The sequence below is a fragment of the Dicentrarchus labrax genome, unplaced genomic scaffold, assembly GCF_905237075.1.
Source record: "Dicentrarchus labrax unplaced genomic scaffold, dlabrax2021, whole genome shotgun sequence".
Taxonomy (NCBI): Eukaryota; Metazoa; Chordata; class Actinopteri; family Moronidae; genus Dicentrarchus; species Dicentrarchus labrax.
The window spans coordinates 13673477-13697900 of record NW_026136714.1 but is presented as its reverse complement, the minus strand read 5'-3'; the positions used below and the strand labels follow the sequence as shown (position 1 = coordinate 13697900).

General features: G+C 39.4%; 1 protein-coding gene across 4 annotated transcripts in view; it reads left to right on the top strand.

The window, feature by feature from the left end:
* dmxl1 (Dmx-like 1) overlaps window positions 1–24100 on the top strand; it is a 51309-nt gene extending 27209 nt beyond the window's left edge. The window contains exons 30-51 of one of the 4 annotated variants that reach the window (XM_051421441.1): window positions 81–179; window positions 693–860; window positions 2558–2749; window positions 3264–3340; window positions 6070–6191; window positions 7167–7424; window positions 7820–8022; window positions 8364–8515; window positions 8753–8838; window positions 8976–9177; window positions 9796–9913; window positions 10351–10413; window positions 12271–12357; window positions 13777–13895; window positions 14442–14589; window positions 16451–16511; window positions 16868–16995; window positions 17586–17663; window positions 17824–17915; window positions 18053–18105; window positions 18841–19058; window positions 21222–24100. In XM_051421441.1, coding sequence (XP_051277401.1) covers window positions 81–179; window positions 693–860; window positions 2558–2749; window positions 3264–3340; window positions 6070–6191; window positions 7167–7424; window positions 7820–8022; window positions 8364–8515; window positions 8753–8838; window positions 8976–9177; window positions 9796–9913; window positions 10351–10413; window positions 12271–12357; window positions 13777–13895; window positions 14442–14589; window positions 16451–16511; window positions 16868–16995; window positions 17586–17663; window positions 17824–17915; window positions 18053–18105; window positions 18841–19058; window positions 21222–21458 — 2961 coding nt within the window. In that variant the 3' untranslated portion in view covers window positions 21459–24100. Of the gene's footprint in view, window positions 1–80; window positions 180–692; window positions 861–2557; window positions 2750–3263; window positions 3341–6069; window positions 6192–7166; window positions 7425–7819; window positions 8023–8363; window positions 8516–8752; window positions 8839–8975; window positions 9178–9795; window positions 9914–10350; window positions 10414–12270; window positions 12358–13776; window positions 13896–14441; window positions 14611–16450; window positions 16512–16867; window positions 16996–17585; window positions 17664–17823; window positions 17916–18052; window positions 18106–18840; window positions 19059–21221 lie in introns of all 4 variants that reach the window. The other 3 variants (XM_051421440.1, XM_051421443.1, XM_051421442.1) reach the window with 3 other exon arrangements.
* The last annotated feature ends 324 nt before the right edge of the window (window positions 24101–24424 follow it).

The following is a 24424-nucleotide window of genomic DNA, read 5'->3' as shown; positions in this document are numbered from 1 at the left end:
TTTTCCTTTCACTCCCACACATGCAAGATAAAATCCCTTCTTAATAAATTGATTCTAAGATAAAATTCTGTTTTCCCCAGGTGGTGGCTCTCCAGCGTTGCTGCAGCTACAAGCCCTGCTTGCCAGAGCTGTCTGTCCAGGGTGATGCCCCTGTTTCTGGGTTGGTGGAGGAGGAACAGGTGGGCGTAGATAGCTGGCTGCATCTAGATTTGTCAGATGTTTGTGCGGCAAAATCGATGCAACACTAGCTGTAATAAAAAATTAAGACAACAGCACAGCGTGTCTTGACATAGTTTGAAAAACATTTTTATTGTAAAGATTGTTGCACAATTTTACTTTGAATATGATATGATATGATATGTTTTTGTTGTCGAGTTACAAAAATAACATGCTAAATGTTGCTCTGTTGTTTCAGATTCTGCAGCAAACCTAATTATACATATATATCTAAGCCTAATACACGTACTGTGTATTTACAAATCAAAGTTACTTTTCATAGACCCAGTAGTTTATTTTGTTTATTGTTTATAGTTTTATTGTTGACAGATTAATGTGCATTGTTTTAAAACCTAGTTGTTTTTAGCACTGTGGGGCTTTTGTTTGAACACTAGCCAGCTGGATAACGTCGGCATATTTACAAGCACATTAATTGATTTGTCTATAAAACTAATAAAGTAAAAATGGTTTTCCAGCCCGGAAGTCCTCTTGGTGACAGCCAGAGGAGCAGGAGACACTGGCTGCAGAGTAACCAGCCCTTACTGAGGATGTTTCTGAGCTACTGCAGCTTGCATGGCTCCCATGGTGGAGGACTGGCATCTGTACGCATGGAGCTCATATTATTGCTTCAGGAGTCCCACCAGGTAATTAAAACATGCATAGATACACGCTTAAGGCCACTGATAGCCAGAGCATGGCAATCTATAGTCTGCCTCTGTAGCTGCCACTAAGTAACTGTGCTAACTGATTTTTAGGTTGCTGGTGGATGTGATAAAACAGTCCTTTTAATCAATAAGCTTCATTTGGCAATTGTCAATTGAAGAACCATCAAATAAATCTAAACATCCTTCCAAATTTATTTCAGAGTGCTTTGATTTTGTGTCTATTACCACATAGAGAATGAAAAGTGTAATATATTTCAATTAAATTAAAAATGTTACATTTGCCACTCACAGCTTCACAAGAGCATTGCTTGACTTTGTTTTTTCTTATTATGAAAATGGTACTTTTTTTGTTACTTGTCAAAGTAAAACTTTAACATAAAAGGATGTTTCTTGTAAGTTGTAATGACAGTTAATTGAAAAAGAATAATTGATCATGAAAATATTAGTCTGATCAGCCTTAGTTAATTGCTTCATATTTGCAACCAGGACATTTTCATCACAAACAAATGGTTATTAAAGGTGGTCCAGCATTTCCAAACTTTATCTGTCAGAGGTTCCTGACAGCACAAACTATGTATGACATTATTTGTATTAATTATTACTAATTACTTAAATAGGAACAACAAGATAATAACCATCAGCTGCATGTAAAAACATTCACACTGGCAAGCAGAGCTGCAGTATTATTTAAGTGATCTCACATTCTCTTTGAAGGGAAGGATACTGAGCAGATGAGGGGCAAAGTACAAATGAAAGACGAACATGACGCCATCTGAAAGCTTGTCTTAATGCAGCCAGATTCCCAAGACACACACACACACACACACACACACACACACACACACACACACACACACACACACACACACACACACACACACACTCAGACCTACTTATTGTGCACTGGCGATCTACACACCTCCAGCAGTAGGCTGACAGACTGTGCTGATTCTCCAAGCTCCTGAGGGAAGTCTTGCTTTAGGCTGACTATTAGAAGGTTGAGTCAAATTTTAGGAGGTAAACAACTCAATGAGCCGCCTTGGGAACAACGTTCCTGAATGTTAGCACAGTCGATGGCCACTGGGAGTCCTTTCTTCTCTTCTACTTTGATTTTGAAATAAAAGCAGTTCCTTTTGTCCCAGCTCTGGTCCCATGGTTGTCAGATTTCTCCATTGTTTTTGAGGATTTTTTATTTTATTTTCTTTTGTCTTAACTTCAGCCAGTGTGCAGAGCTTCTGTTTAGGAGGTGAACAACAAGAAAATGTGATTCATCAAGTGTGACGAACATAAGCTTGTGGTATTCTTACACATGGGGAGTCATGTTCAGGGATCTCACACACACAACTAGGCTGCCTATCTCTTCTTTATAGCTCTTTAAACGTCATTCACACGTACACTAGAAAACACATCATGCGGGATCGTGTATGACTTATTACGGCTTAGGAAAAGGCTCTTGCTTCACAGTTCAAAGCAGCACCTGTCAATTCTCTGCTCCCTTTGTGCGCTGTCTCCCTTTTTTTTCCTCTAAAAAAAAAAAAAAAAATGAGAAAGTTGAATGTTGAATGTATCTGCTGGTATTATATTAAGGTTACTGTGGTGTGTGATGTGTAGTTGCAGATATACTGTACTGACTCAACCCACATTTAAATATGTTTCTCTCTGCTTTCTCCCAACAGGATGACTCCATCCAATTAGCGGTGACGCCATGCTGTCAGCAAACCTCTATCCCTCTTCTGATGGCTTGCACCGCCAACGTAAAGACAGTAGTGGCCAATCCCATCGTCTACCTGACCAACCTCGCTCATGACATTTTGCAAACCATCAACACACTTGACTCTCCTCCACATCCCGATGTAGTTAACAATGAGGTAAGGCAGTCTCTGGTCTCGTTGATCCATTTCTATTTCTAGTATTGCTGGTTGCATAAATGGAATTTCCTCTTGATGTAAAGGCTATACATTTGATTTTACTGAAGGAGGACGATGATCCTGTGGAATTTGTTCAATGACAAGTACACCAACATGTATAAACTTTTCACATTGGTATTGTAGAAATTTTTTAGACAAATTTCAATGGATAGAAGTGTCTGTATCCGAGCGGATCTAATGAATAATATTAGTTTATTGCAGATATATCCGTATTACCATGTATGTCAGCCAGTAACAAAGTAATAAAATAAGAAATTGCAAAACAGGAACACTATTGAACAATTATTTTCTTTCAACTATAAACTGCCCCACTCACTTTGGAATTAATTGTAAAGCTGTGCATCAGTGTTTAATGATTGCTTGGACACAAAGTTTAATTTTGTTCTAAGTGTTTATTTGTGACTGAAACACTAATTAATGCTTTGTTGTTTTTTTATCCCTTACCTTATTTCAGATCTATGTGATGCACACATTGGCTGCCTCCTTGTCAGCCTGTATATATCAGTGTCTGTGTGATGGACACACCCACAGGTATGTGTCTCACCTGCCTCACCTGTTAACAATAACCCTATTAACCCTCAAAGCTGTCAGACTGTTCTACAAAGCAACATAATCAGCAGCTTCATACTGTACTTTAATAAAGCACAGACCTGTTTTCATACTGTACCCGTAGTAGACAGCACCCAGTTTGGAGAAACAGACAGGAGTCCCAGCAAAGAAGCTTGACAATCTACTGCTGTGGTTGGGGTCAGCAGAAAAACTTTTTTTAGCCACCTAAAAAAAAATCAGTATTTGTTTTAGTTTATGCTATATTTAGAGTATTTTCACCTCGCTGGAAACTGAAATGTCAAAGGAGCCTGGTGGCTTTGGAGAGAACAATATAATGGCTTCACTTTCCCATCGGAAAGGAATGTCTGATAGCAAGGTAAAGAGTGAAAATATTCTAAATATAGCGAACACATACCATCCACAGCAATGCATTGCTTAGCTTCCATACTGGTACAACCCCACTTAAAAAAAAAAACTGAACTATCCCTTTAACAATAATTTGTGGATCTGGGGGAAATAAATCTTTGCAGATCCCAGCACAGTGTTTCAAAAAAATGCTTTTATGCAACCTGACTTAAAAAGGTTTGAGTTTACAGTGGGTGTCTACAGTGCAGTATCTCTCCAAGCAAGCGTCTTGAATTCTTTATGTGACTTCAAGCGATGCTTAACTTTGATACAAGTTCTTCATTTTCCACCACACTCACATTGACACGACTCCATTAACAGCACTAGCCACCACTAGATTATTTATCTATCAAGAGTGATCTGACTTTGTTTTCCTTTTCTTAGCTTTAGCATTTCAAAGACAAAATGCTGGCAAATATAATACTAATTTGTGTCCTCTGGTTTCATTTGTGTGTGTGTGTGAGTGTGTGTGTTAGAGGGTTTTAGACTTATTGGAGCAGAATGATAAGAGATAAGGGGGAAGGGACATGACTGCTGGTAACCAAGCATACTTTATGATGAGAGGGTAATGCACATACACATCTAAAGTCAAACACTACAAATGTAATACCAAAGTGGAAAATGCTTTTCAACATGTCTTAGGATCATCTTAGCACATGCTTTAGGCTGGTTTTACAAAGCACTATAGTAGTGTGATTTAAGACCTGGGAAAAGAAAAATATGTTTGAAGTTTGCTAACCAAAAATATGACAGTCACTTGTCTGTTTTGATTGTGTTGAGAATGATTTATGAAGGCTGCTGTTTGTCATTCTTATTGTAAATACTTAATTAGATTTTTGATTTTGACAGATGGGAGGAACATTGTTTATTTAAGACGAGTATGTACCATAACTCCCGATCACTTTGACAACAACCCAGTAGGATTTAAACTTTGACTGTGTGAGAGAGAGAGAGAGAGAGAGAGAGAGAGAGAGAGAGAGAGAGATTTTTTTCTTTTCTTTTTTAATAACCCATTTGGCTTACAGCTGTGCTGCTGTGTGAGTTCCTGTCATGGTTCTGCCAGATTGCTTGTTTGATGCTTGATGTTGTACAGAATAGTTTTTTACTTGTGCTTGACCAGACTGGGACCTTTAAAGCCACAGTGCTGAGACCCCAGAGATAGAATTGCTTGTATCAGATAAATAATATGTCAAAAATAGAGTTTTTGGGGTTTTTTTCTAAGCTAATAGAGAAAAAAATTAATTATTCTTTCAGAGCAAACTCTCTGACCTTGGTATTTCAAACCTCACACAACTCTTAAGTGATATGATTAAATGAGAACTTTGTTTTCTATCTTCACATCACAGCAATCTACGCCACACTGTTTGTTAGCTGAACAGTCTAACTAAATTAGCAAAGCTATTTCTAATTTAACACCGTCTTTGTTATGGTAATTATGATCTAAACTCTCCTGGTGTGACGCTGCAGACGTTTGATGAAATTGCGCTTCTGTTTTTCCCTTTTGAATGTGTGAGCGAGAGAGCGAGCGTAAGAGTGTGTGAATTTTTAAAAAGGCATTTCAGGATGTAGGTTGCGGGAGTTTTGTGTTGCTGCCAAGTTGACAGTATTTTGATGCACATTCTGCTTTTTCCTCTCTCTGTTATCATATGAACTTCAGTTTAATTTAGTTGACTGTCAACAGGTAAATCCATATGTAGCCTGAAAGCATAAGAGTTGTGTTAGAGTTAATTTATTGTGTGAAGTACATTAAGACTACAGTGACTACTGCTCCTCCTTCTGAATGGTGTTCACTTTGACTTTTGAATTCTTTTTGATGTGGAGGCAATTGGTTTTTCACAGAAGCTTAAAGGGACTTATTGGATGTTAGAAACGTAATAGACTCCTTTGTGGGTTTCATATTCTCTGTAAAAATTTCCTCTGCAACCATCCAAGATTTTTTGTGTGCATGTTTTGAAAAGCCACTTGACGTGAAAACTTGAGCATTGACGTTTCTCTTTCTTCTCATTTCTTCTCCATTACCAAACAGCATAGATAGGGTAACCTGCGATGCAGCCCATTAGTATTTCATGTCTTGACAGAACAAAGCTTGACAGCATTGCAGCTAACTTAAAAAGATCATCCCAGATTTCAGAACAAAGTTAGAACATTTAAAGTAAAACATTTAGACATATATTTACACCACATAACCCATTTTTTAAAAATTCAATTTTCAGTCCAGCATTTTATGTTTAATATAAATGTTTTGTTTTGTGCCCTCGTACTGACTGTGTGCGGTTGCTTTCTTTCGTCTGTTGAATCTCCCACAGCCATGTGAACCATTTCACAGGAATCGTGTATCAGAGTGTGTTGCTGTCTCAGAAGCAGCCAGTCAGAACCGTCAGCATGGATGAGTCTGTTCAGCCCAACACTTCCCCTGGACAATGGCCAGGTAAATCAGCCAAACCAGACACACTTTCTCCCTGAATTAAATGAAACAAAGCATTTGTTAAATTCTTAAATGTTATTGTATTATTGACAAGTAAAATACCCAAACCAACAATGTGTTTGTCAGTCTCTCATTACTTACCAACCTCCCTGCTTTGTCTGTGTCGTTCAGCTCCAAGTTAAATGTTCTAGGTCAATTCCTACTGAGGATATAAGTTGTTTGATACAGATCATAAATGTGAAGTTGCATTTTTTTAAAGGCTCTGTAACTTCCTTAGAAAGCTAGGAATTGTAGATTTTGACAAAACAAACAGTGCATTTGCTGGGGACAATATTCAGCTCTGGATTAACACATATTTGGTGCTCTAGTGAGTTTTTGCAGCAGCAGGATGGTGTATCTGGGATTGAGTCAAAATGAACTACAGTGTCCATGTTCATTATAATGAAGGAACATGTCACCCAGTGCAACAATGGCTCTTTGATGTGTTTTTAATCGTTTTTGGACATCAATGGAGGTGTTCGGCACAGAAGAAGTCCTATCAGGATTTGACAACACAGACAATACTTGTTAGTAGAATCAATTCACTGTTGGTTTTGGTCTTTTAATAAGTTTTTTTCACAATAAGAAAACACAAGAATTGTCAGTCTTTTCCTATTGAGGCAAGGGTTGTCTGTACAAAGTGAGAAAAAACTGAAAAAAATACTTTGTTTTTTGTCAAAGACCTTTTTTTTTAGGTCAAAATGTTGCACCAATAAAAACATTTGGGAGATTGTAAATGTCTGTATGTAGACAACCTCTCCTTTTCTTTTGTTTGCTAATTCTTGTCCTACAACTGGGGTTGTATTGCACATTATCCATCTTTCAGGCTTTTGCTTTAATTAAACCTTTTCAGTGCATTCATCAGTAAGTCTTACAATGTGTTCTTTGTCTCTCTTCTGTCCTTTCCCTGCTAACCTTTCTTCTCATCCCTCTCTCCAGGCATCACTTCTCTGATTCGCCTGTTGAACTCAGCAGGTGAGGAGAGCCAGCCAGGTTTAGCTGTGCTGCTCTGTGAGATCCTGACTGCTGTCTTCCTCAGTCTGTTTGTTCACGGCATGGCCACTCACTCCAGCAACGAGCTGTTTCGCATCATGGCCCACCCCCTCAACAGCAAGCTTTGGGTGACGGTGTTTGGAGGAGGCGCCCGGATCCCTGTCATAGAGAAACCCAACAGCCCATCAAGAACACCCCCACCAGGTTAGTAGGGATTAGTTTGGCCAGTCTTCCTGAGTGGCCGTCTCTCCGTGTGGGGTTTTTCTTTTGGAGGTGACCCAGTAGCTAAATCAAATCAGTCCTGCTAAATTAATTGGGTTCCCGTCTCTAGGTCAAAGTGAAATCCATCAACCTATTAGTGTGGGAGCTGTTTCCCTCACACCCTGTCTGTGCTACTCTCTCGTGGTTGGCAGAAGAAACCTGATGTAATGCAACTGTAACTCCTGTTTATTAAACAAACTGTAGGCATATTGAATGACTGTTTTTAGGAAGATATTTCTATATTTAAAGCTTTGAAAATTCACGAGTGGGTATGGTTGTAACAGCAGCTGAAACCAAAGTTGCAGAAATTTAAGACACTTTCTTTCGACACCCCCCAGCCTCACCAAGCGGCTCAGAGAGGAAGACGAGACGATTCAGGCTTCTGTCATCGCGCAATGGATCCAGAGAGGAATCCGGGATAGAGCGGGAGGGCCCTTCCAGTCTCAAGCATGGCCCTTCGTTTGAACAAGAAGCTACCTCCATCTTTAAAGAACGATTTGTCCCCCCAGACCTCAGCATTTGGGATTACTTTATTGCCAAGGTAATCCACAATATCAATAACTACCTCCCAAAAATCTGTTAAATCATATCTTTTCTCTCATTTATTAGTCTACCTTGAGTGTATTGACTTTTCATTGTGATGTTACATATGCAGCATTTATGTGTAACAGCATAATTATATTTATAACATATTGTTACTCTGTTATTGTTAATATGTTATGCTGGGAATTTAATAATCTAACTATGTTTATCTGCTATAATAATAAACGTGCTAAAGGTGACAGACAGCAAATGAAAGGGGGAAAAAATGAAGTATATTTATTTTTTCTTTGTGTGTGTTTCTGTCCTATTTATTGTTGTTATTGTGTTTGTGTCTTTTAGCCTTCACTGCCACCTTCAGAAAGCAGAATTGAATATGACTCGGAGGAGAGCCAGGGCAGTCAAGACGACGAAGAAGAAGATGATGATGAATATGAAGATTTGTTTGACCCCAACTCACCGCAAAGAGAGCATTCAAATCACAATTCATACAGGTAACAACACAGCGCTGAATGGATATCACTGCAAAGAATGACTCTTCCCTTCAGTTCAAGCTGCCTAAAGTAAACCTGCATGTGTTAACAGCTGTTTGTGTCTTTCTGTTGTCTTTCTGTTGACTTTGTTTGTTTTACTTATATAGCCCCAGTTCCTCCGAAGGCAACTTTGTAACCACTTAGAGCATTTATGTTCAGAACTGTAATCTGATTTCTGATGGCTTCTTCTCCTCCCAGTTGGTGTTTGATGCGTCTGGCAATGGTCCAACTGGTGTTGGTTAACCTCAAGTCCTTTTACCCAATGGCAGGATATGATCTATTAGGTAAACACAAAAATACACCACACACACCCTCTGATGTACGAACATCCAGGAAGTAGATAAGTGCTGCCCCATTTCTCACTGCATGTCTCTGCTAATCTTACTGCCTGCTTGTTTGTGCATGCTTCTATTTAACGCAGATCTGCCTGTGGGCTCTCCTCTGTGTCACGCTGTGCTGAAGACGCTGCAGCGCTGGGAGCAGGTGCTGCAGAAAAGGCTGGAAATCTTCGGGGGCCCCCCTTCCAAGTACATCTCCACCCACCTCCAGGATGAAACAGCCACACCTGGTCCTGCCCTGCTCAGACACAAGGCCCTGTATGAACCGTCCAACACCCCGTTCAGGTAACCCCACGAGCTGGTTAACTCGAATTAAAAAAATTATAGGCTAAGTTTTAAATAATATTTTTTATTTAGATTGAATTTGAGATCTGTCAGTCTTAGTGTGTTTGTTGATTTACATGTTTGAATTCACTCAAAGCCTTAAACAAGATGGTTTGTGAGTATACGAAGCAATTGACTTATCCTTTATACTAGTGTTTCAAGGTACACCCCTCAGCTTTTAAACTTCTTGAATTACTTAGAACATGATGCTGTTCAGTTGATTAGTTTGCCTTCAGCATCAGCTATATGTGTACTACGCATCCATACCAGTAAAATGTATTTAGAAATCGTTCCTCAAGAAGTTATACCCTCCAGCTGATGTGACCCCTGTAGGTTTCCGCATGGCTTGTACAGTACGTACTGAAGGGATTTACTGCTCTTCTGGGGAACAGCAGTTACTGTATGTACATTTGATGTGTTTTGCCTTAAGCTCCAGATGTGTGGAGTTTTCAGAACAGCACCAACGACCCAAATCAGAAATAATATTTTCTAACACATTTTATTGTGCTTCAGTGAACAGATACAAGTGATTTAATGAGCATTAGTGTTAATATGCAGGAGGTGTTCTTTTCTTTTCAGGACTAACCACCCATCAGCGCTGCCAGTGAAGCGACTGTGGCAGTTTCTGGTCAAGCAGGAAGAAGTGCAGGAGACTTTCATCAGACACATCTTTACCAAGAAACGGGACCCGAATGAGGTACACAGTTTAACAGTTAGTTTACAACTATCAACCTACTGCATGAGCTGTCTCTATGTTGCACAGCTAGCGCATTGTATTAATTGTCACTGAATAACACATTAACTATTTTGTTATGATAAAATCTACATCATACATCAATCTACATATAAAACATCTCTTGGTATTTACCCCCAGGGAAACTGCATCATTATTGCTTTTACATCCCTGTTGGCACGCTTGTGCTTGTTCCGCATGCCAACCACTTGATTATTACTGCCCCCAGTTGCATGTTGATGCTGTAATTTTATTTAAATAATTACTCCCTGTTTGATTAACAGCACAATAATTCAGTTTCTGTGTGTGTTTGACTGCATGGTTCATCACTGGTTGTTTTGTGTGTTGCGTGTGTTTTGTGCGCGTGTGACTACCCTGTGCCGCTTCCCCAATCATTAAAGTCGGGTGAGGACCAGACTGACAATATGAAATATTCAGGAATGGAGGAGACAGGAAACCATCAGGTACTGCTGCTTCAGATACATTTTGACTCATGTTATTGGGGAATGGGCTGGAGTCCAAATGTCAGTACTGACTAAATTGTGTCCATAGGACCAAGTACTGAAAAGAACCCAAATTACTGAATTAACTCTTTAATAAGATTAGATATTGCCTAATTTCAAAATATTTTTCAAATTTTATATATTATGAAGAATTCTTGTTTTTGGAAGTATTATATTTAGTAAAGTAAGGTATTGGCACTGATATCTGAACTCAAACAATGCCCAGCCCTAGGGGTGGGACTGACATTCTTGTGGTAGGGCCTGGGCGATTATAATCCTGAGAATTTAATTTTAAACCATGTCATTTTCTTGTTTTTGTAGTATGTCATTAAAGCATGTCTGGAGGGCTTCATGACTGTGACATGCAGATTGCAGAAAATACTATAGTATAGAAAATACTATAGTATAGAAAATAATATAGTAACAAAAGTGAAATCGGTGTGATTTTAAAACTGCATGATTGGTCACACAGTTCACCAGAGTTCTTTACAGTATATGACAGATCAGTGGGTCAGTATCACACCAAAATCCAGTTTGATCAGTTGTAGAAACTAAAACTGTAATTCAGATTTGTATACGATTGTTCATGCTCTCTGGTAACTAAACTCTGAATTATAAATCTAAGTTTCTAAGAATCAGCCTGCAGCAGAAAATGGCATTGTTTTATCTGAGAGTTTTTGTTGCATGTGTGTGTTTTTAATTATTAACAACAATACTTAAGTCAAGGCCAATTAATAAATAACATTTTACTTTGTATAGATGTTGTGAAACCTTATGACACATACTTCACATCACCGTACTGTTGTGTGGGTGGTACAGACTCTACCGTTGATTAGATATGGGAACATGCATTTGCCTCCTACAGTAGAATAATAAATGTGGCCTGTCACATATAATCAAAGAAACATTTAAAATGTGATCTTGCACAAGTACAATACGTGTATTTTCTGGTCCGTGAAGTCTGTATGTTCCCGTCAGTGTTTGATATTAATCTTACATTTAGCTGTCTAAATATTCATGTGAATATGAGCCATAAATCTTAAATTGCACTGTACACTGATGCTTCATAGAGGTTTTCTAATCTTCTGGCTCTCACTGTGCAAGCTGCCACGTTGTAGCTACTCCATTTGGCTCAGTGTTAATTAACCCAGTCTCTCAGAGGACAAGCTATGAAGCTGAATAGCTTCTGATTAATGGGCCCAACACTGTCGCAGTGAATCTGCGTCCCACAGGGATTATGTGCTCCGCGAAAATGGCAAACCACCATATTTAGATTTCTGCAAGTCAAGTTTTACTTTATTCCGTCTGACAGAGAAAGACATGGTCTTTTCCCCTTGAATAAATGCAGAAAAGACTTTAATTCGATCTCATGCTCAAAGGATGCCTGTCTCATTTTGAGCAAGTTTGACATCAAAATGTAACATCTCTATACAATATGCAGAGCCACAGTATAGCCAGCTCTGCATACATCCCATAGGACCTCTATGGTACAGCGTGTGCTTGTGCTCATTGCTCAAGGGTTGCTCATACTGTCTAATGGCACTAACCCAGTTCTGAGTGTGGCTGTGGTTAACTGGTCTGATGCATCTCTCATGTCCTCTCCTAACCCTGAAAGGCAAGACAAACAAGCACATAAACATAGAGTGCACATATTGTGTAGTTGCGTGAAGGGAAATGTATCTGATATGGCTGTTATTTGTCTGTGGGAAATGTTTACCAACGTTTCAGCTGTAATGATTGAATCTCCTTTGTGTGTGTGTGTGTGTGTGTGTGTCTGTGTGTCTGTGTGTGTGTGTGTGTGTGTGTTACTCTGTGCAGACTGAGTCAGATCAGGGCTCTCCCGGCGGAAAGGCACGCATCATCCACAAGGAATCGGACATCATCACAGCCTTTGCCATCAACAAGGTACAACTCTTTTACACAGATGTCACTGAACAACACATACTATTAAAAAAAGCATGCTGTATTTCCATTGGTTTGTCACTCTATCTGGTCAATACCAGTCTTTTTATTTAAACCTCAGAATGTCCCCATCCAGTATAATGTATATTTGTTTAGTAATATCATAATTAATCAGCACTATGGAGGCAGTAATGTGGGTACATATACACACATTTTTCAGTGCAAAGATATATTCAAACCATACTTGTATCTATTGGAAAACTGCATTGAATAAACTGTTTACGCCTAATAAATTACTTTTTAGGTGCCATATATTAACCATTTACTGTGAAAGACTTTCGCTTTCATTTTCTTTGAGAACCTTTTTAAAGCTGCTCTCATCAATATTTTAGGATGAATAGTAGGTCGAATGTCTGTCAGTTATAACACACACACACTTAAATCATTTGATTCAGCCTTACTGGTCTCATCAGCTGTTTTTTCCAGCTCCAGCTTTTTAGTAAAACAACTTTGATAAACTCACTGTACCCCAACTGCCCTGCACCAAACAGCAGACAGACAAAGTTAGCAAATAGCTTTCGGACATAGTGGAGCTTTAAGCAGCTAGAGAGTCAGATATTTCCCACAGGAGGTGGTGGAGACTAAAACTTAGGGTTAGGGACAGTGTATATTGGAGTAATACGTGGCCAGAAACAAAAAAATAAATGGTAAGGTTTCTCCGTGCCTGCTTGACCTGTAAATACGCGAACTGTTTGTCAACATGTTTACCAATTAAGGTGAAAATATGTCAGTGTTGTGCGTGCCCAAGGTTAAGTTCGTGCAGCCCAGCTGTGCATGGTAACAATGCTTTCCTGTATGGTGTAACAGATGTTTGACTTGCCAAATACAATGAAAATATGTATTCTGAATTTGAAGTTTTAAACTGTGGATGATTCAAACACAATTTAAAAAAAAAAATTAAAAAAAACTGAATTTCAAGGCATAGCTTCACTTTGACCAATGCACCTTCAAAGTCAGAGCACACAATTCAAATTCAAAAGAAATATCAAATTGTTCTGGCCAGTGGCACAACTCTTACGCCATATCATAGCCCCTTTGATGTTGTTGAGGCTGTGTTTTCTTTGTTTGAAATACGAAGAGGTTCACACTGTGATACTCTTGCTTGAATATAGCTGTTTATTCAAAGGAAAGCAATGGTGCTGGTTTCTTCCCAACAACAATCAAAGGAAGGTGCACCTCAGGTCATCATTAAAGCAAAGTGACAAAATCTAGAGTTGGTAAAAGTCTTTGTCTCACTCTTATGGAGCTTCCAACTTCTTAAAATTTTGCACATACATTAAGCCTTGCCCTATTTTTTTACCCTTATCATCTCTGTCACCCACCTCAACCTATCCCCACCTCCTGTTTCTGTCTCTCTCCTAGGCAAATCGTAATTGTTTAGTCATGGCCTCAACTCATGACATTCAGGAGTTGGATGTGTCATCCATCTTGGCCACACAGATCTTGACATGGATTGATGACGATGAGGCTGAAACCAAAGGGTAAGAGATTAATCTTTGTGTGTTTGTGTGTCTGCGTGTGCCTACTGTGCGTGTTGAGGCCGACAGCTGTGAGAGTTCATCCAGAGTAACATCAAGTCACCTTTTCACCCTCATACCAATAAAGCTAAATAGAGTGTGGGCGGGGGACAATGTGATTGGTTCAGTAATGATTGTGTAGGTGGTGTCCATGTTTGGATGTGCAGCATAATCTATGTGTTTGTGTGTGACTGCTACCTTATGAGATACTAGTAGAAGAGGGTTTCTGTCAGTATGAGTTGACCTGCATACCCTACTCTGTTATAGCTTCTCTGTAAATGCACACTGTGCTAACTTAAAACTGTTTTCTAATGAACAAGCATCATTTTGGCTGAAATGTCTGCTAAGGATTATTGATCCGACCAAATTTGCCAAAATCTTGATCAAGTGTTTCCTGCTAAATATATCCCTTTAACATTAAAAACATAATCTAACATAACATGTTCCTTTAACATGTTCCTATCATGAAAATACTTATACCCTTAATTAATTATTATTCTGTCTGTGTAGTGTTGGTGGTGATGACTTCCTGGTGGTCCATGCACGTGATGACTTCGCCGCCCTCCACGGCACCACGCCGTATACTCACAGTAGCCCCGGCACACCCATCAACATGCCGTGGCTGGGAGGAGTGCAGACGGGCCGGGGCGCATCTGTGGTGAGCTCAAGACCCGAATTTGTATGTGATTGTATTACCCGAGCTATTTGTTTTCCTCTGTTCTCCTCCAAATTTTGTTTCTGATCTCAGTCTTTGATTAAAAGACCACTCGAGCTGTTTTTTGTGTTTTCGACCATTAACTGCAAATTGCCAGTACCTTACATAGTCGGCGTACTACTTTGTACCCTTAGAGCTAAATTGTGTGTGGGTGTGGGTGTGGGTGTGGGTGTGTGAGAACATACTAATACGGTCTATACAACATATTGACATGGGCCAGTAGGATAGGGGTGATAAGCAGCATGTAGGTGATCAAAGACATATTTTCAAGCAAAAAGGCCAAATATTCCCTAGTTCCAGCTTCCCAAATCTGAACATTAGATGCCTTTTATGTCTTATATGATAGTAAGCTAAATTCTTTGTATATGGACTGTTGGCCTGAAAAACATCTTTCACTATGTTCTGACATGTTATAGGTCAAACAACGATTTGATGAAAAAATGAAAAAAATGATCGGCATATTAATTAATACTGAAATTAATTTAAGTCTTTAAGTTTGAAAATTAATCTTTGGACAATAATGTTCAGCTGCAATATCAAGTAAACTCAGTTTTTTGTTCAACTAAACCTAAAATAAAAACCCAGCAGTATGGTCCCTCAAGCTTCCACACACAGTACAGTGACGCTACTCGTGGGTTTGATGCACTCCTCACTGCTTTTCTGGAATTAATTGATATTGTCTGATCTGCCCTTCTTTGTACTCAAAGCTAAATCCTCAAAGCAGTTTAAATGACTTCAATTAATAATTCATCTTTGTCTGGGGTTTAGTTTGCCAAAAGCATCATGGCTGCTAACATGAGCTTCCCTCATTGACTTACAAAGGAACAAAGATGTTGCTGACTCCTACAGCTCATGAGACACCAGGCCCAACCCCTTTCTATGCCTTTTTTAAAATGGAAAAGTCTGAAAGCTGTTTTACTGAGCAGAGAAACTTGGCGTTCGCAGTTAGGAGGGAAGAGTGATTCAATTCTGGTGGTAGCAGTGTTTTTGAATCGAATAGTTGTGAGTCATGTTTGTTGATATTAACCAGCTCACTCATTGCTCTTGATATGCAGACTGGACAGTAAGAGCCACTCTGCATGGTAATTATTTTACCAACCAGTCAGGCAGTGTACTCAAGGTTGGAGCAGAATACATTTAGAGACAATAATAAATAAAATGCTTGGCAGACGTTGTTAATGTCAACCTCGCTGGGCCACCAGTCATAATACAGGACAGAAAATACTAACTGAGCTACAGTATATTAAGACAATGTATGCTATAAGATGACTACAGACGTGCACCTTATTGTATAAATATTATGGCCCTGTTCATTTTTACATTAATGACAATCTTACTAGATCAGACCAAGTAACATTTGTGAGGCTTAAGGCTGATTCTAATGAAGTCACATTAACGTTAAGGTTAAAAAGGCACAGAAACATAAAACACACATCTTGTATAAGCATATCCGTTAGTTATTATCACTTGTTAACAAAGACTATACACCAGTCTTTGTTCAAGGATGGTCTCTGACGTAGGATGTGAATGACGTCCTTGATCTTTGTCAGTGCTGTGACCAGTTTCATCACGGATTGTGGGGAAAAAAAAAACCTTCACAGATAAAGGACGCCAGCAATGGATGTATTCTCTGTGGGGAAAATGGCTATAGAATATTGTAATATTGTTTAACTTTGGGCTAGTAGACAGCAGTTACTTGTCCCTGTGTAAAGAATTACACTTTTAACATAATGAAGTTTTGCATTGTTTTCTACTAATGTTGGCTTACTAAAAACCCTCCTCCTCCTCACTTTCCTTCTCCCAGATGATCAAGAGAAATATCAACAATGTGAGAAGAATGACCTCCCATCCCACACTGCCTTACTGTAAGTACGACTCTGATATCTTGCGTAGATTAGACGAGAATCTGCCTCATAAAGGTGCTATTCAGACATCATATTTCTCATGTTAAGAAGAGCCTTCAGGGGCTGATTACATCACCCATAAAGTTTCTCTTGTATAGAAACTCTATTTAGTAAGTGACAAAGTTGTTTTATTTCTTCTGGTCCCAGTGTGCGTGTGCGTGTGTGTGTGTGCGTGTGTGCGTGTGCTAAATATTTCCTTCATCAATTATAGCAGATAATTTTGGGAACAAAGAAATGCCAAAACCTTTTGTTGGGACCAGAATGCACTGAAAAATGAGCTGAACTGATGTCATATTTTGTTTATTTCTGTTTTTTAGACCTGACAGGAGCTCAGGACGGTAGCGTGAGGATGTTCGAGTGGGGTCACTCCCAGCAGATCATCTGCTTCAGAAGTCCAGGCAACTCCAGAGTAACCAGGATACGGTTCAACCACCAGGGAAACAAGGTAACAAAGCCACACTCGTACTGTATGGGCAGAACACGTTGGACAGTTAACTACCACCATACAGATGCCAGACCTTTCTTTGCCTTGCAGCACAGTTGCATTATAATGTGAGCCTGTCAGATTCAGCCACATTTTCACACTTCCTCTCACAACTTTGCCGTTCAGGCTCGAACCACAGTGGGGAATTTGGCTTCAGCACACATTGTTCTTCAGCGGAGTGATTCAACCGCTCTGAACTCAGGCACTCGCCTCAAGCTAATCATTTTCTCAGATGGTGTCTCTCCTGTGCCAGTGCTATCTCATCTGCCAGTACTGACCAAAAGAGTGAAATATGCTTTAAAAAATGGGAACGGGAGGACATGCAGGGCACTTGATTTTAGTTATGCAAGTGGTGCTTGGACTTATGAGGCTGTTGATGTGTTTTGGAAGATAATTTGAGCACAGTCCAAATCACCTGAAGGAAGTAGGTTCCCAATGGGGGTGCAAACACAGGAAGGGCTGACAGTATATTTATGTCTGTCTGATGTAAAATAAAAGATAGCTCTAAATTAATTTCTGATTAATATCTGCTCTCTGAATGTTTTGTGTAGTTCGGTATTGTAGACGCTGATGGAGGTTTGAGTCTCTGGCAGACCAACACAAGCGGGAATGCACCCAAACCATACCTGGTAAGAAACTCACAGAGCTACCTTCCCCCTCCCCAACATGTTTGTTTTTAGTATTGTGTCCTCCTGCTTTCTTCCTGTCATTCTCATATCTGTTTATTCTTCTCCTGCTTCTCTATTACTGTCACTATTAATAAACGTCTCCTTTGTTTCTCTCTGGCAGACTTTGCACTGCCACAACAAGACCGCTCACGACTTTGTTTTTGTGGGTTCCTCCTCCCTCATTGCCACTGCGGGTCTTTCGACAGACAACAGGTATGAGAGACTTGGAAGGAGAATTTAATGAATTGTTCCATGGACTTCTAATTAAAAGCCACTGTACTGTGGCCAGCAGGGATAATGACATGTCCTTTGATTAATAGATAGTAATTTGGTCATTTTTGACTCCACAGGAACGTGTGTCTGTGGGACACTCTGGTGACTCCTGCAAACAGTCTTGTTCATGGTAAGATGCAGCAAAGAAGAGCATCTGTTTTTATTTTGTAACAGCCTCCTTGAGAAATCAGCTGAGCAATCAGAAACAATTTTCATAATTGTTTGTTATTTTTAAAGCAAAGACCTTGGCTTCCAGCCTCTGATGATTTGAGAAAAGTAATTAATTAATAATTGTAGATTTAGGCCCTCAGAGGTAGGCAACCTGCAGCTCCGGAGCCTCATGTGGCTCTTTAGCCCCTTTCCAGTAGCTCCTTGTGGCTTTGACAAAAAATATTATGGAAATCAATAATGGTTCTTTTTTCTACATTTTAATTTGTCATTTTTGTAGGCCTAAAGTCTAAAGTGATTCTTACATTCTGCAGTTAATCTTTAGCCATTACATACCAAATTAAATTTTGCATTACATCCTGACCTCATTAGCGGTAGCTGGTAGTCTTGAGTTTCCCTAGCTAGGCTAGCTATGGTTAAAGAAAATCTCAGAGGAAAATGTAGAATTTAATAATACGTGGATGGATTCGTTTGCTTGATCTGCGTTGAGAAATTAGCATTGTAAGGCTCAAATATACTTGCGGCTCCAGACAGATTCTTTTGTTCTTTTGATCGTAAAGGTAGTTGACTCCTTCCCTCAATATTATATATTTTTTCCACAATACCTCCAACTGTTTTATTTCTGTTCTGAATGCTTCTCTCAGTTCCTTCTTATTCTCCTTGATATCCCATCTTTCTGCTTTGTCTCTCTCCTCAGCTTTTTGCTGCCATGAGTCCGGTGCTACCGTGCTCGCGATGGCCCCCAGGCAGCAGCTGCTTATCACAGGCGGGAGGAAGGGCTGGATCAGTGTCCTGGAGCTTTCCCACAGGCACCAACGCCAGAGCTTCCAGGCCCACGACTCGCCGGTCAAAGCACTGGCTGTCGATCCAACTGAGGACTGCTTTATCAGTGGATCATCTGAGGGCAACATCAAGGTATTCTTAACTTTCATAATTTAGCATCTCAAAGTTATTAATGCGATTTAAATAAATGTCTGTTGAATACATATGAAATGTTGAGAGTTATATTACAGACAGGGGAATATATAAATATTTATTAGCATTTGTTGACGGCTTTCAAGGTCAGTTTGCACTGTTAGAGAATCTCCCAAAAAGGATAAAAATTCATAGAGGTTTTGTGACTTTTCTTCTTCTTTTTTTTGAGAAATCATTAATTTTATATGAGAGCTTCACTGGGAGCAGTAATTCTAAAAAACTTGGATTACGAAAACAGTTTTGTTTCCTCTGCACATAGTTAACCTGTAGCTGACACAACAGTCCTGCAGGGCGTTTGGCTCCCAGGTGTGAATGTCTCTCCTCCACATCAACAATCGGATGACTGTTTCATTTATCCTAAAGTGACACATGAGAAGGCAAAGGAAGGTGTTCTGACTGAACAGGCAGGAGATGTGACCGTATTCAGCTAATATATTTCCAGAGACAGCAGGTCTTTCATCTTTTTGACTTGAATATGTTGGCGCAGATCACACAGCTGTCACTCCGAGGATGAAGCCTCTGTGTCACACAGACGTACGAGAAATGGTGCAGTGCACATCTGCTTGAAATTCAAATGACTTCCATTCTGGATGATTTCTCACAAAAACCTCCAAAGCTGTGTGTGATGTTACTCATCTGAAGTAATTAAACGTATATTGGCTGATTGAAAATTTAACATGGGTGCTGCAGATATATAAGCTTATATATAAGTGTTTGATGTGAGTTAATGGAACAGGAAGATTAACTAATATGTACAAACTTCAGTGTGTGAAATAGTCAAATCAAATAATAAAGATCCCAGGCTGGGAATACCAATCAAATAATGTAAAGTTGCCCAGAGTGCAGCGTGTATCTCGGTGGACCCTCGTTGGTTCAGACTGAAGATGTCTTTTTTTTTTTTTTGTGTGTGTGTGTATGTGTGTGTGTGTGTGTGTTCATTCCAGAGCTTGTGATGCCGCTATAGAATCAGAATCTGGAACATATCCTGATTATATAATGGCCACTTGCCAACAAAATGTTGTATGTAATTAAGTAAAATAGATATCAGTTGTTAATTAACTTGTTTTTAACATCGTGATGTGGCACAGAGGCAGAGCAGGTCGTCCCCTAATCGGAAGGTTGTTGGTTCGATCCCCGGCTCCTGGTGCCACATGTCGAAGTCCTTCCCTATCCTTGAGCAAGATACTGAACACACATCGGTGTGTGAATGTGTATGAATGAGTTAGATTCTGTTCGATGGGCTTTGCCATCTTTGGGTGAATGTGTGTGAAAGGGTGAATGTGGCTTTGAGTGGTCGGAAGACTAGAAAGGCGCTATACAAGTACAGGTCCATTTACCATATAGCTGGTTCCTGGAGTTCTTGCTGTTTACGTTGCTTGGCAACATCTAGCTTAACAGGAAGCGCTCACAAGTCTGGAGAGAAGAAGAGAAATTTTACTGATTGCTTGAACACACTCAACTCACAAGAATAGAAAACAGTGGTTCATCTTTTCTGTCTCTCTCTCTATCTCTCTCTCTCTCTCTCTCTCTCTCTCTCTCTCTCTCTCTCTCTCTCTCTCCCTCCCTCCCTCTCTCCCTCTCCCTCTGATAGCTCTCTATTGACGTCTCTCTTTTCCTCTCTCACTCTTACCCATGACTGCACCTCATCTCTCTACTTTCTGTTCAGCTTTGGTCACATTTCCTCTCCGGTCCTCTCCTTCCCCCGCCAGAGCCACCGCTTTACCGCAGCTAACATGAATTTCTGACATCCTCTCTTTCCTCCTCCTACCGTTGAACAGACAGATTCACACAAATATAAAGTTATTTACATTGGTTGGTTAACCCTGTGCAAAGCCTCACTGTTGTCTAAACAATAATCCACAGCTTCCAGCCAATCAAAATCAATGGTATAACTCATAAATTGCAGTGCTCACGTTCATTGTAATCACTGAGCGATGAGCTCTATCAGGCTTTGGCTATGCAAACAATTCATTGTTGGTCTTTTTGGCTGACAATAAGAAGAATGCAGAATATTACCAGACTCATTCTTCAATGCTCTGTTCTGTTTAAGAGAATCTCTGTTAACTCTTCAGTTTAAAAATGGTCCCTTTCTTTCCTCCCCAGGTTTGGAGCCTGACCACACAGTGTCCACTCTACACCTTTCCAAACGAACACGCTCGCCAGTCGCTGTTCAGGAACCTTGGCACGGGTGTCATGCAGATCGAGGTCGGGCCGACCAATCACATCTTCTCCTGTGGCGCCGACGGAACCATGAAGATGAGGGTCCTCCCCAACCGCTTCAGTGTTGTCAACAACAACAACCACGGCAACCTCAAGAACGATGTCAAGTTCATCATTTAGACAAATGTAGAAAAATAAGGTGTTAAAAGCAATTTAATTGAATAATGTGAAGTGCATTTTATGATCGAGCAGCTGTGGAATTACCTGAATACCATCATGGGTTCATTTTTTGGGAAAACGATGCCATGACAAGAACAATGATGTCAAGTGTTATCAGTGTAAATGAAGGTGGATTATTCATAGGAATTACAGACTCTGGCAGAGTGAGAGTGTGTTGTCTGATCCCGGGGCCCAAGAGTGACCACGCATGGAAAACGATCGCGTCTGCCGTGCTTTGTGTGGGACTTGGACCGAATGCAGGAGCCTCTACATGTGTTTTAAACAGTAGCGGAAGTTAAATTGGGGCACAGGGTAACGACCGATGGCACGGTCAATCGAAATAAACCGTAAGAGAGACAAAAACCCAGCCGGAGACACTCCTAAACAAACTCTGTCTACTGAACAGCATGCGGAGAGCCTTTCTTTTTCTTTTCTTTTTTGCACAGTAAGAGAAGCTGTAGAAGGAGCAGGAGTGACGAGACTGTGAAGAGTCTAAAGCTGCAGCATTGTTCTTCTCATACCATATCTCTCAGTTCGTATTAGTGAAGCAGTCATGATAGTGGAAACTCTTCTGGAATCACTGCTGGACTGTTAAGGTGATTTAAAATACAGAACCGTGTATGCAGTGTTTCGCACAGGGATGATCAGTGATCCCTTTTAGGGGTTTGAACGTCACCACGATACTGTACGACACTGTTGAACCCACTCAGCACAATGCAGTAAGGCCAGTGGACGTCGTACAAAGCACATTGTATCCAGTCACAAAGATTCTCGGCGCATTGCGGTGCTCCATATACATTTCTGAACACAAATGAAAAGCAGAGGACCAGGTGTTCATCACGATCAAACCACACTTTAGGAAGTTTCATATCACCATTATTATTTAATGTTTTAATTTTAGGCTGATGCCCTTTCCCAGCCTGACTTGAAATGAACTCATGAAACTTTTTTTTTTTTTTTTATAAATATGGAAATAACACAATCTTAAATTTAAAGCAATAGTTTGGCATTTTGCTTTCTAGCTGTTAAATGAGAAGGTTGCTATCGCTCTCCTGGTAGTCCCTTAAACGAAAGGCTACAGCCAGCAGCTGGCTAGCAAAAAAAAAAAAATCAGTTTTATGGATTAACTAGGTGTTTAAAAAAAGCATATCTCCAAAAGTGTAGAAATAATCTTAAATTTGTGACTTGGCTTTACATGTGTGCCACTACCGAGCGTTTTCTTAGTTTTAATGGACTAAATGAATGAATGCGCCATTTCTCTTACTCTATTTGCACATAAAAATTAAGCTAAATTATATGTAGTGTAATGCATATAACTATTCAAGGCTGGATGTCGGGAAAGCGGCCCATGCCTTTGGTAAAAAGATTAATATATATATATAGTACGATGTTCGTTTATCCAGGCCTAGATTTAACCAGTGGTATTATTATTAAGTGTCCTTAAGCTCTGAAAACTACTTCTGCCATGCTGGCACAGTACTATAGTACTGTTGGTCCTGATGATTATTATTGATATTAAGTTGCACAAAGTAGCTTTAATTTAACAGCTGGTGTGAGACATCATGGATAATAATTTCCTGGGTGCGTTTTTTTTTTCTTTTCAAATGTTCACTATTACGCTTCAGAACATGTAGCAGGAAACTTTGCTGTTGACAATGGAAAGGGGGTTGGGGTGGGGAGGTTAAACAAGTTTTAATGTATATTCTATTTTGTTGTGGAAATGTTTTATTCCAATTACAATGCACTTCTTCTCTTTCATCGACTCCAAACTTTCATTTTACATACGGACCATGATGGAAAAACTGCCTTGGAAGCAACATTGTTTGCCTTGTAGTCATCTTAATTTTATTAGCAGACTTGCTTTATCTGGCTTGCTATTAAGTTTCTTTGTCACAATTCTGGTAATTACTTTTTTTTATTTTTATTTTTTTATCATTCAGTTTCTTTATTTCATCCTAACGCTGCACATTGCCTTCAGTACATGCTTGGAAAATGTAATCTAGGTTGGTGTGTAATATGATGTGTCTTCCACATAAATAAGGAAGGGGTTCAACTGTCCTGTAGCTGTTTAGTCTGAAGGAGTATAATCCTTAGTTCTAATCCATAGAACCTTGTTGTGCTGCTGTAGGGAAACAAATGTACATTAGCTTTGATTTCAGGGAGGATAAACTGAGGAAAACCTTTTAGATAAAGCAGATTTATTGCAGTTATGTACATACATAGATCCATAGACAAGGCTTCTCATAATGACTGCATAATCATAATGACTAGTCGTAGATAAACGGTGGGTAACGACAAAAGCCACTTTATGAAGAATATAATTCTGTACAAATATATAGGTATATTTATGAAATATGTTCATATTTAGGATTATAGACTGATCGATCAAAAGGCAGGTGTAATCTTATTTTCTCTTATTAGTTTACTATGTCTTTCTTGTTTCTCATAATTTCCTGATGTGGGCTTGAGCAACCATGTTCAAATCAAAGTGGTTGGAAAATGATGTGTACTCCTGCAGTAACTTGAGAATAAACTAATTTTTATCAAAGCCAAACTATATGTACTAGAGAAACTGGAGAATTAAATAAATTTTATCAAAGCAAGTGCTTTTTTTTTTTCACAAATTCTGCTTATTTTCCTTTAAAGACTCATCACGAACGGATGTGTATAACTGAATCAGGGTGTCGGGTATAGCTGGTGTGTGAGTAGATTAAACGAAACTCACTTGACTAAATCAAAAAAATAATTACATTCAACTCTTTACTTCCCTTTTTTCCCCCTTCAATCTTACAAATGTGAATTTGACCAGATACTTCTAATTTTATAATGAAGATATTGTGTAAATCGATGTATTATATACAGAAAATGTACCGATGTAATAAAAATGATGTAACAGGAGCAGATGTTTCTGTAATTTTGAAAACTGA